This window comes from Ailuropoda melanoleuca, chromosome 15 (assembly GCF_002007445.2).
Source record: "Ailuropoda melanoleuca isolate Jingjing chromosome 15, ASM200744v2, whole genome shotgun sequence".
NCBI classification, from domain to species: domain Eukaryota; kingdom Metazoa; phylum Chordata; class Mammalia; order Carnivora; family Ursidae; genus Ailuropoda; species Ailuropoda melanoleuca.
The window spans coordinates 88343994-88356544 of record NC_048232.1 but is presented as its reverse complement, the minus strand read 5'-3'; the positions used below and the strand labels follow the sequence as shown (position 1 = coordinate 88356544).

Below are 12551 nucleotides of genomic sequence, written 5' to 3'. Positions count from 1 at the left end.
CCGGCTGACCAACATCACCCGACAGACCTTTAAGCAGGTCCGAGTCCACCTTTGTAGCCCCAAACGACAGAAGTCCCCGATGCTACCAGCACAGAACAAAACATTCCAGTAGCTTCAAGTGAAAATGACAGACATGGTATCACGCCCCAAACTAAGACCATGGAACTTCAGAAGGATTCATTCGTTAGCAGCAAGCAACAGCGGGGACCACAGTTGCATTTTCCAGGCAGGACGGGTCTCCATCCTGATGACCACACAACCAAGCGGCCAGGAAGGACTCTCAGATGAAGGAACAAATGCACGAGAACTCATGAAGCATCATGGGGTCCAACTCTGCGGCCCCACAGAGGCTCCCATCCAGGTGAGAGGGAGGCGCCCGGACCAAGGACAGCACCGCACAGGGCAGGCCAGGGACGGACAGGTGGAGAGATGCTCCCCGGGGATGGTGCCCCGAAGAGGACCCCCGGACGACACCCCCCGAGTTCTCATCAGAGCACGCCCGTCCTGCACAAGGCACGGAAGCCCCCACCGGAACACCACCACGAGGAAAGGGAAGGCAGGCAACGAAGACGGTAAAGCTGAGGTTCACCACAGGCAGGAGGAGGGAGCGAGGGGTAACCCCTAGGCGGAGGGGGTCACAGGTGAGGACAGGCTGGAGACACCGGTGAGCCGGGGGAGGCCCACAGAAGAGAGACAGGGCCCCTGACCAATCACCACTGGCTCCTCAGGACGCTCCCCCACCGCCTTTACTACACGAGGCGGGGAAAGTGTAACAGAAACCAGAATCTAAGACGGTCTGAGGGCCCACTTGTGGACGGCCAAGTGCTCAAGCCTGGCCTCCCCTTGAAGAGCACCCTTCGTTCGGCAAACTCTGGCTGAGCACCTGCCGCAGGCCAGGCCGACCCTGGAGCTGGAGAGACGCCGGGGAGCCAGGGACACAGGGACAGCCGGCCCCGCTGGCTCCTGTGATGGTGGGCGATCATCTGAACACGAGTGAGCACAGCAGCGGGAGAAGCAAGAGGGACTCGAGCACAAAGTCACAGGCAGAATTCCAGAAGGAGGAATGCTGCAAGGCCTCTCCTGCGCTTCCTGGCTTAACTAGGACCCCCCAACATCAAGGCCCCAGCTTGGAAACAAAACCGATGGGCCGGGGACCAGGACGGCTCTCTGCTCCTCGGTGAAAGGCTGGAGGAGCAGGGGCTGAAAGCAGCCCTGAGGGACACAGAGAAGCGTGAGAGGAGGAAAAGTAGGGGGAAATGTCCTAAGCATCAAAAAGGAAACAAAGAATCTATGCCGGCACTTAGGATGAAGTGCTCACCTGCACGGTCGCGTGGCATCAGCGGGCAGGTCGGTGGCCCCCCACTGCGGCCACCAGCCTCCCCAGCTGGGCTCGCGGACAGCTCCACGCCCCCTCTGCGCTCAACAGCACTTTTCTGAAATATGAACTCAATTAGCGACTGATTTACCATTAGGCTCGCTCTAACACACAGCAATGTTCCCCAGGTTTATAAAATATTCAGAAGTAAGTTTTCCAAGGAAATGAACTTTAGAGGGCTTCAGAGGAAAATGCATGAAACACCATTATCACCACAGCAAACAGTTCCATCATCCCTCCACCCACACTGGAGTCTGGAACTCTCGGCCCCATGGAGGCAACTGCAGGAACACGTGGCCCCACAGACCCAGACCGGAGGGTCTCTCGAGCTGTCCCAGCAATGACAGCCATGCCACCATGCCTGGCAGTGACGCTCAGCCTGTCCCACGTGCTCTCGGCCGACTAGTGCCCCCACGGGGTCATGAGCTCCCCACAAAAGGGATGGGGTCTGTCTGCTGTCACGCTCCTTGGAGCCCCCAGAACCCAGCAGAGACTCAGGCAATTGTGGAGTCAATCGGCAAGTTGCTCCACGGACAGCCTCTCGAAACAGAGCTTGGAAATGCGCACGTTCACAATAACATGTTCTTCTCGTGAGAAGAGCAACATGTGAACTCACAGATACAGAGGACAGGCTGGTGGTTGTCCGACAGGGGGGAGGCGAACGGTTGAAGGTGGAAGGAGACACAAACTTAGGACAGTAAGCCCTGGGGAAGTGATGTGTGCAGCATGGGGACTACGGTTAATAACACTGTGTCACAGACTGGACAGCAGCTGAGAGAGACGACCTTACACGTTCTCACCAGAAGAAAAACCATCTGAACCGCGTGTGGTGACAGAGGTTAAGGACAGGCTGTGGTGATCGTTTCACGACATACACACATCACATCATTACACTGTACGTCTGAAACTCATACAACGTTCTATGTCCATTAAACCTCAACCCTAACAAAACCGATGGGTATTTACAATGGAAAACAGAAGACACGAGCGAGAGGAAAGAAGGCTTTGGAATTAGCAGGGAAAGCACACAGCGTGGCGGCCAGCCACCCCAGAGCCCCATCTTCCCTCAATCCTCCTGACCGCCTTCTACCTCTCTCTCCGCCCCCATGCCAGCGTACCCCCTTTCCTGCCAGCCTGTCCGGAGGCTCCTAAGACTCTTCCACACATTCCTGACCACCACTCCCCACAGCCAAGCCCCCAACCCCGCCTTCCTCCCACTTTGCAGGAAACCACGCTCTCTCCAGATGCTCCTGACCATCTCCAGGTAAAGGGTTCTCAAACAGCTGCCTCCGGGCACCACCGCCAAGTCAGCCACACACTCCCCACCTCGCAGAAGTCAGCTCTGCCCCAGTGGCCACACCTCATGCCCACTTCTCACAATGTCCAGCCCTGGGACAACCCCCACCGAGCAGGCAGAAGACCAACGAGCGCCCCCTGCCTCCTGCACCCCCTCACACCTCCTCCCACCAGCAGCTCCTGGCCCTCCCGGGGCTGCCAGCGTCTGACATTTAAAAACCCACCTGCTGTCCCCACCACCCTGGATCTGGGCTCAGTTTCTCCTCCTGATCAGGTCACCAACTCCTTCCATGACCTAATCTCCACGAACGGCAATCCAAGAAACTGAGGGCCCCCTTTCCTCTCCTCCCTGAAGCATGCCACCCATGTTCAGCCAATGTCCACATCCTCCTAAACCCTGAACCATTTCCCACGTCTCCACCCTCCCCTCCATCACTGTCCCGCACTGATGCCTCTGGTTCTGGTCTCGGCTCTGCCAGTCAGGGGACAGCGTCACTCCCCAGCTCGAAGTCTGCAAGGTCTTCCTGCTGCCCTTGGGGAACAACTGGAACCTTCCCCGTGCCTCTCCACAACACCACCCCAGCTTGGGGCCAGTGCTGGCCTGCAGCACACCCTGTCTGACAGCCCAGCCCCCACAGTCAGGTCCCTGCTGGCAGCGCTCTTCTCTCTCCTGTCCACGATTTCCTCAGCTGGGCCTTCATTCAGCCACCTGGCTGCCAAGCAGGCCAGCCCCAGGCCCTGTCTACAGCACACCCGCACAACCAAGTACGGACCTACAGGAACTGATGGTCCTTCAAGGTCCAGTTTGAGGTCGCCTCCACCCTCCACCAGCCTCTCCCTCCCTTCGCCCACCCACACTGTCCCAGGAACTGCAGAGCGCCCCCTAGGTGTGCACACAGCAGGCATCCAATAAATGCTTACGACATTTAACGCTTCTGTTATACAAATATTTGAATGATTGAGCATTTTACACGTGGAACCATGGTCTCTCAGAACCGGATAGAAGGGGAGCGCCCTCTGATCTGCTCCTGCATTTCCTTGGCCTGACCCATCCCGGCAGAGCCACTGAAAATCAGGCTAGTCCATGAAGCCACATTTGGTCGAGACATAAAATCCCACTAGTGACTGGTTTTGGAACAGAAAACTCCTCCAAGAGGAAGCACAATTTAAAGAGAAAACAAAACGGGACCCAGAGCCACCGAATCCTCGCAGGCCGTCCCACACCACAGCAGCAATGTCTAGGAATGACCCGCAGCACTCCCAGCTCGCCTGGCCAGACGGCAGCCATCGGCGGAGGCAGGCTCACTCTCCGAACAGAACAGGCGGCCTTCTGTGCTCTTCCTCCAGCCCATCAAACAGCCCAATGCCACGACAGGAGGAGGAAAATACCATCACAAATACTTGAAGCTACGGGGCGCCTGAGTGGCTCCGTCCATGAAGTGTCTGCCTTTGGCTCAGATCATGATCCCAGGGTCCTGGGATCCAGCCCCGAGTCAGAGTCGGGCTCCCTACTCAGCAGGCAGTCTGCTTCTCCCTCTGCCTGCCACTTCCCCTGCTTGTGCTCACTCTCTGTCTCTTTGACAAATAAATAAAATACTTTAAAAAAAGATACTTAAAGCTGTGATGAACAGTCTCCCCCACTTTTCTCCTCCCACAGCCGGCCTGAATTCTGAAAGCAGCACGGCCAGGCATCCCTCTAGGTCCCCACCCCAACAACACACCACAGAGCCCCCCAGCTGACCAGCCTTACCACCAGGTTCCCTGGAAAAACGAAAGTAGCAGGTCTATCAGCACCCTCCAAAGGGCTGCCCCCACCTCCTACGTCCACAGTGGCGCCGAGGGACCCGTCCTCTTTCCAAGATCCCGGCCTTTGCCCTGCTCTCCACACACATTGTGCCCAATGCCATGTGACAATCCCAGTCACCCTGCAGAGGGCTTTCCGTGAAGGATCAGGAGCTCATCCAGAAGACAGGAATTACGCGCTGTCCCCTCTGGGCATAAGCCTTAGGGCCAGCAAGCCTTATTCTATCTTTGAGTTTAGTACAAACGTTTCCTGAAAGAAGGGTCATTTCAAAACTGGAGCAAGGTATGCGTGGAACAAGTGGAGAGCTGTCTGTGGCACCTTTAAGAACCGTGTCGAGGGGGCTGGCCAGCAGCAGGGCCAGGCTCAAGTGCACAGGCTGTGTGAGAAGGAAGACGGCAGACAACGGACACACCAGCCAGGGCAGCGGGCGCACACCAGGGCCAGGACGGCCCCTCCGCAACGCCGATGAACTCCGGACCCTCGGAGGATGGACCCCAGCACAGGCAAGAACACCCACAAGGGGCCTCGGGGGAAGAGAGCTAATGCCGTCGGGGGCCCAGAAAGGTATGGCTCTGCCCTAACCGACACGCCCGGACTCAGGGCCGGCTCATTCGCTCAGGAGCCGTGGGCCTGGGACAGACGCCACCTTGGCATTGCTGTCCATGCAGAGAGGAGCACACGCGGGCACGGCTGCCACGGGGCCCGATGTGCGTGCTCCCCAGCCAGCTGTGCGAGCGACAGCAACAGCATCTGCAGCCCTTAATTCACACAACCCAGACAGTCCACACTGCTCTAACCACTGACGACTACAGGCACCTCTGTGACCCTGGGCACTCGGGCTGGAATTTCCATATTAATCCCCAGAAAAGAGGAAACAGCATTTCAGAATGGGGGAACAGAAAGACTGGGGATACTCAAAATGAAAGTTCCCCAACCCCAGGGCCCCATATATGGGAAGAACCCAGGCTGCCCCGTTCCGTCTGGGCTTCCCAACCCCACTGCCACTGGTCTGTGGAGGGAACATCAGAGCGAAGCTAGAAGCAGCTGTTCCTCTCCTCCTGAAGGACCCCCGTGCTGTGCAAATCCGAGCACATGGGAACCAGGTTCCCAACCCCGAGTCCTGAGGAGCCAGGCGAGGGCGGCACTCACGGAACAGCAGCGGGAGCCAGCTCCCAGGGGGCCGGCTCTGCCACCGGCCCGCAGCCCAGGCTTCCCGGTCTGCAAAACCCCTGATGCAGGGAGGGCCAATGGCATGCTGCATGGCAGGAGCCTGGCAGGAGAAAAGCAGTCTCGAGTGTGCAGTGTCACGACAAGGCCCACGCAGCCTCGTCCAGTGTGTGGCACAAAACCCTACCCCAGGACATTTGTCCACAGCCGCACTCGGCATTGTCCGCGCTCCCAGGGCCCGGCACAGGGCCATCCCAAAACCTGGCTGTCTGCAGGATCCCGTGTGCAGCCTGCCCCCCCTTTCAGCAGACCCATGCTGCACCCCTAAGGGCCTGCAGGGGCAGACTCCACACCACACTGTCTAAGCACGAGGAAGCTGAGGAGAGGACGGGGAGGGGCAGGTGTCCCTCACTGGCCCCGGACACTGAACCACTGTCCTCCTCCGTCCTGCACGCAGACAGGCCTACCCCAGGGCAGTCTGCGGAACAGGAAAACAGACGTGGGCTCCCAGGGTTCTTCGACTCATTCCTACCCATGACCTCCAACCGCACCTTCACAGCACTTGGGAAATGGAATACTTCCTCCTGCTCTCAATTTTTTTAAAAAATTGTTTTAATCAAAATCATCAGAGATTTATTTATTTCAATCATTTCTGTCCTCACTTAAAATTAACCCATAAGAGTCTAGATTTGCTACGTTAGACAAATAGTAAAAGAGAAAAAACATGATTCACATTTTTATTTTTCAAAATGTTTCCAGACCAGCTAAAAGGCATTTAATAACATGAAACTGGACCACCAAGAAACAAACAAGCAAAAGGAACTGTGTACACAGCAATCCCCCCCCCACACTGGTGCTTCCGAGGCACTGGCACAGTAAGACCATCTCCACTTACAGACGGAGCCCAGAAAACCCCCACCAGAGAGACTCCAGGGCTCCTCGCAACACAGGAAAAGAGGAATCAACAGGCACTCCGTCCAAACAGCCACTTCAAAAATACAAGCAAGGAAACAAGCAGGTTTCTAAAAACACAAGGGCGAGCTGGTCAGGGCAGCAGCTCAGAGCTTCTGAGAAAAGGGGCAGGGCCTCCACGCGGTTCTTGGACCCAAGAGAACACGAGCTACAGGAAGAGCCAGCTTTGTTCCAGTCCTTTGGGACTAAATGCACGTTGCAGAGGTGGGCGGTGAAGTGCCAGCCCACCCAGGAAGACGGGTGCAGGTGCCCTGTCCACATCCAAGGGCAGGACCCTGCAGGGCAAGATGTGGAGGGCTACCCACAGCCCTTCCCTTCTGACATCCCTCCCTGCACGTTTCTCCCACCCTCACCCTCCCCGCCGAGGAGTTTTTCTGCAGCTGCTCTAACGAACTGCCGCGCACAGTAGCTTAAAACACACACGTTTATCATCTTAAACTCTGGGAGCCCCAAGTCCAAGGCAGGTCTCATGGGGCTTAAGTCAAGGTGTTGGCCACTGCATTCATTTCCGGGCGCTCTGGGGAGAGTCCACTTCCTGCTCATTCGGGTTGTCGGCAGAATTCCATCTCCTGCGGTTGTAGGACTGAGGTTCCCACCGGCTGTAGGCAGAGGCCGCTCCAGCTGCTGGAGGCCACCACACCTCCGCCCCCTGCTCATGGCCCCTTCCTCTGTTTTCAGAGCCAGCCGCGGCAGACCAGCCTTCGTTGGCTGTTGATTCTGACGACTTTTAAGCGCTCACTCCGTTCCCCTGGACCCACCAGGTCGCCCAGGACAAGGTACTGTGTCAGGATCAGCCGATCTGCATTCTTCACTCTTCTCTGCCATGTGACCTGGTTCCAGGTTCCAGGGATAAGGACGAGGATATCTTTGGGGGTCATTATTCTGCCAACCACACCCCATCCCTCCAGCCAGAACCCTGGTGATCACCTCAACCCCTCAACCCCGGGGCCATCAGGGAACGCTCCAAGCCCTGCCTGCAGCCTGAGGTCAGAACCTCCCTCCCTCTCTCTCCCCCCCAGCCTACCCTCTCCTCAAGGAGGATGAACAGGACCATAGCACCACCCTTCAGTGCTTTCTCACGGCTCTTTTCTGTGGCCCTCCGAGCCCTGCCCACCTCCCACCCCTCTTCTCACAAGGCTGCCCTCCTGCCATTCTCCTCCCCAGCCTCAGGGTCCCCGTGGTGCGCTTCCCCTGCGAGGAGCGCTCTGATGCCGCCCCGTGGCTCTGCACATGCGCATCTCTACGGGCTGGCTCCCTCTCCCTCTCCATCTCCAGGGCTCAGGTCAGGCATGACCCCTTCTGGAGGGGCACGGCCTTCCCCTGACACAGGTCCTGTGCTGCTGCCACCACCGCCTGATGATGACCTCCGAAGCACATAGTGATGTGCTTACTGTCTTCCTCACCCCAGTGGCCTCTGAGAGCTTCCTCTCTTGGCTCAGCATTCAGCATGGTACCTGGCACACGAAGCATGTTCTGAATGCATGAACCGTCCCCCCAACAAGTCCTCCCCTCAGCCGATGAGTGATGGCGGCCTGTTAGATGACCGTGGAACAGATGCCTCACCGGCTCAGAGACTCCTCGGGCTGGGACGGCTGGAAGCTGAAAGCAGTCTTCTGCTCCAGCTCTCCCCCAAGCACCCACAGCCCTTCCTGCCGCCATCCCCCACACAGACGTCACCCTTCACAGGCCCCAGCACCCGCACACCCTCCGGTCAGCAGAGCTCGCGGCCAGGCAGAGCTGAGCGGCCAGAGCCAGCAGCAGACCCACGCCGGAAGGCTGCCTGCGCTGCACACGTGGTGGGCTGGGACTCGTCCTGCCATTTACGGTTACGCATGGCAAGAGTGCCACCCACAACTGCACCGAGCACCGCCCCTCGGGAGCCAAGCGAGTCTGTAGAGCAAGAAAGAACCGGCCCCGGAGTCAGACTGAAGCTGTCGTGATCCCCCCCATCCACCCTCTGTGCCCCATCCTCTCTCACCTGGATGTTCGCCCCAGCCTCTGAACCGGTCTCCCCGCTTCTGCCCTTCCCTCCCAACCCCTAACCTACCAGCCACCCGGAGGCCAAAGTGATACTGTCACGCCTCTGCCGAGACCCTCCAAAGCGTTCCTGGGTCAGAGTAAGAGACAGAAAGCCCACGTCTTTCCACTGTGACCACAAGGCCCGACCCCACCACCTTCCAGATCTTGTGCCCCAGGACTCTTCCCCTCCTCCCTCACCTCCAGCCACCAGGCCCCTGCTCTTCTCGAGCACCGCACTGTCGCTTCTGACCACCTCTCACGCAGTGTGAAGCCCCGGCCAAATCACTTACTACCTCCAGCTTAATCTAGAAGGCAGTTTGAATCAATCACCATTTATCAGCACTAACAGTGCAAAGGGGAGGAAGTCACGCTCCCAAAACTCGCAGAGATCACATTCTGGAGAAGAAAACAAGCACATATCAATGATGCTGAGTTTGATGCACAAAACGGTACTTTAGCCCAGACTGCAGGAAAACACACAAGGCTTTACGAGGAGGAACACTGGAAGTGAACGTTGAAAATTAAAAAAATAAAATAAGCCAGACAAAGGGGAGGAAAGGGAGGCAAAGAACACCCAGTCAGCTCTGAGAGCATGAAACTGACAGAGGTATCACACAGCATGGACACCAAGGAAACTGCCAGTCCATCAGTACCGCAGAGGGCAACACTCAAAGCAAGGAGGGGTGGGAGATGTGGCTCAAGAATTGGGCAGGGGTCCGGTTATAAAGGGCATTCCCCTATGCTTCTCCACATGGCATTTCAGGGGAAACAGGCAAGGGCCTTAAGCCAAGCCTACCTCAGGGAGTGTCCACTGGAGGACAGCATGTTGTTCTGTAACCCTAAAACACTAGGGAGGGCGCCTGGGGGGCTCAGTCAGTTAAGCATCTGCCTTCGGCTCAGGTCATGATCTCAGGGTCCTGGGATTGAGCCCCACGTCAGGCTCCCTGCACAGTGGGGAGACTGCTTTTCCCTCTCCCTCTGCCTACCACTCCCCCTACTTGTGTGCTCTCTCTGTCAAATAAATAAATAAAATCTTTAAAAAAAATAAAAATAAAAAAATAAAAAATAAGACACTAGGAAGACGCAACAGCTTAGGGCACCAGGAATTGTGTGTGGCCAACAGTAAGAGCTCAGTGACTACCTGCCATTATTGTCACAAGGACGTGTGATGAGGGAATGATTACTTAGGAACCACTAAGGGCTACACTGTATAAAGGACCCCTTAACAGTTCTGTATTCGGTGGTGACTATTCTTCCTTCTTTGCGTTCCCTTGGGCTAATGTCCACACTCAAAGGGTAACACAATCCTGAGAAGCACTGAAAGGGCCGGCAGGGCCGCAGGAATCTGGCCAGGGACTCGGCCAGCACTGCGTTCATGCAGGTAAGGACTAAGTATACGGCAAGAGATCAGCGCGGAAGGTGAGGCACCGATGAGCGAGCAACTCCTCCTGCCTGGACAGCAGGACAGCCAGAGCCGGGCCGTCAGAGGCACAGGGCACAGGCCGCGGGGCAGGCCTTTCCAGCGGGCTCACCCTCTCCTCTGTGCCCTGGCCTCTGCAGGGACAGCCCCTGGCAGCTCTCCCAGACCCCACTCCAACTCTGTAGCTCCGACAAGGGAGCTGCTCTCAAAAATGCCTAAGACACGCACGGCGCCAAAATCAGAGGGAAACGGAGGTCTGTCTTTGGTGACGCAGAACTTCACAGAAGAAAGCTGGGAACCACAGCAGCTTCCCGAGGCCATCATAACATGACAGAAATTGATCCCCTCACAGCTCTGGGGGCTTGGAATCCAAAATCAAGGTGTTGGCAGTGCCACACTCTCTGAAGTCGTCAGAGAAGGATCCTTCCTTGCCTCTTCTAGATTCTACTGGTTGCCTGCGATCTTTGGCTTTCCTGGGCTTGTGAGCACAGGGCTCCAATCTCTGCCTCCGTCTTCACATGCCATCTTCCCTATGTCTGTCTCTCTGTGTCCAAATTTCCTTCTTCTTTTAAAGACACCAGTCATTGGACTAGGGCTCAACCCAACCCAGTATGACCTTGTTTTAACTTGATTACGTCTGCAAAGATGCTATTTCCCAATAAGGTCACATTCACAGGTTCCAGACAGACATGGGCGGGGGGGTTGGGAACACTACTGAACCCAATACAAGGACAAATTACCAAGAGATACAGTCATCAATTCAAGTGTTTATTCACCACTATAACTTCATATTGCAGCTCGACTATTCTTAGAACTCAATTGGTTAAGAATCAGAGTTTATTTAGACTGAGAAAAAACCAAAACCTCAAGGCCTAAAGGCAACACACAAAAGTACTACAGCTATGTGGCTCCTCTTCCCCAGAGTCTATGTTTGGGAGTCTGTCTCTGTCACCACTGGGACCTCCTATCCTCTGCCATTCCAGAATTTTCACATCACCTTGGACCCTGACGTTGGTTTTGAAGAAAGCTCTTTTCTTCCTTATTCACGCACAACACTGTGGCGTGAAATGGGATCTCTGGCCGCCTCTAGTGATCCCCTCCAAAGTCACTGTGTCTGAGCGGTCAGTAACTCACTCCTACTAACTCCCAAATCACTCTGAAAACTGAACATTTCTGACCGAACACAGTGAATTCCAAAGTTTACAATTCTACCACTCCCCCCACAGTATTTCTTATGCAACACTTATGAATAAGCTGTGCTTATAAATGATTCTACGTGGAGTTATTTTAATACCACAATTCCTAATTTTCAGTATGTCAGACGTTAGTTTCGAAACAGAATAAACCGCGTTTAGAAATTCTGACATCTGTTTCTCTCTAATCTATGTTTGCCAGCAGCTGAGTTTCTCCTAGGCACTGTCCATGTACTGTCTTCACGTTCCCCAGGGCCCTGGCCAGGGATCAGCGACACACCAATCAGGACTTTGGAGCCGTACAGCTTCCAAGGTGCACCCAGGTCATTGCATGCACTTCATTTTCTGTTTAATGCTTTTTTCTTAATTTGCTTCCTGCTGCTGACTCAAGAAAGGAGTCGGTTTTGTGGCCAGAAAGTGAGATACATGGAAATTCACAGGGAGTCTCAAATCCAATTGAGCAAATCCTCGAGCTCGAGGCCAAAAGCAGCCGTCCACAGGAGAGACAAGAAGGCCATTCAAGTGGGTCAAACCGCCACGCCCCCTCGCAGCAACCGATGGCCCAGCAGGCACAGCCTGCCCCGGCCAGTTTCCGCACTCCACCAAACTCTTCGCAGCGCGACCCAAGTCGGTCCCTTTCGGCTTCCCCAGGGAGCCCAGGAGTTTCGCAGAAGAGAGCCTGCCAGTCTCAGCACAAACTTGCGGGCAGCTTCCCCCTCCTCCTTTCGAGCCTCGATCTACATGCGGCCGCTGTCACCTCCCAGACCCTGCGCTTGACCCCCGCCACCGTTTCCCCAACGCCCCTCACGTCCCCAGCCGTCCTCCCGCAGCCTAGGTCACCCCTCCCCAGACCCCGACCCCACCCGCAGCCCAGCGGGCCTACGCGCCCACCTGACCTCTGACCCCTGACCCCGACCCGGCCTCCCCGTCACACCCACCTGCCCGGGACTTTGCTGTTGCTGCGCTTCCAGAACTGCTTCCTGGCCCCGTCGCTGGCCATGGCCCCTCCTCATCCCTCAGACCCGCGGCCCCGACACCCCGAGTGCAGCCGGCCGGCCCCGGCGGGCCTTTCCTGTACCCCGGGTGGCCCCTCAGCGGTCCCGGGACTCTCCAGCCTAGAGCCGAGAGGCTCTTCCGCCTCCCTCCGGAAGTTGTGCCTCCGCGCGCCCGGAAGTCCCGCCTCCGTCCCAGAAGCGCCTGGCGCTCGGCGCGGGCGCTGACGGCACTAAAGAGCGACGCTAGGGAGGAAGTGTGGTGGATGCGGCCTGGGCGGCCGGAATCCGTGTCACGGCGGCTGGCTGGGGC

General features: G+C 56.6%; 1 protein-coding gene across 1 annotated transcript in view; it reads right to left on the bottom strand.

Annotated features, from left to right (window-relative positions):
- TBC1D22A (TBC1 domain family member 22A) overlaps positions 1-12246 on the bottom strand; it is a 312609-nt gene extending 300363 nt beyond the window's left edge. Inside the window, 1 exon segment of the mRNA XM_034644032.1 lies at positions 12185-12246. Within this exon segment, the coding sequence (XP_034499923.1) occupies positions 12185-12246 (62 nt within the window).
- Between the last annotated feature and the right edge of the window lie 305 nt (positions 12247-12551).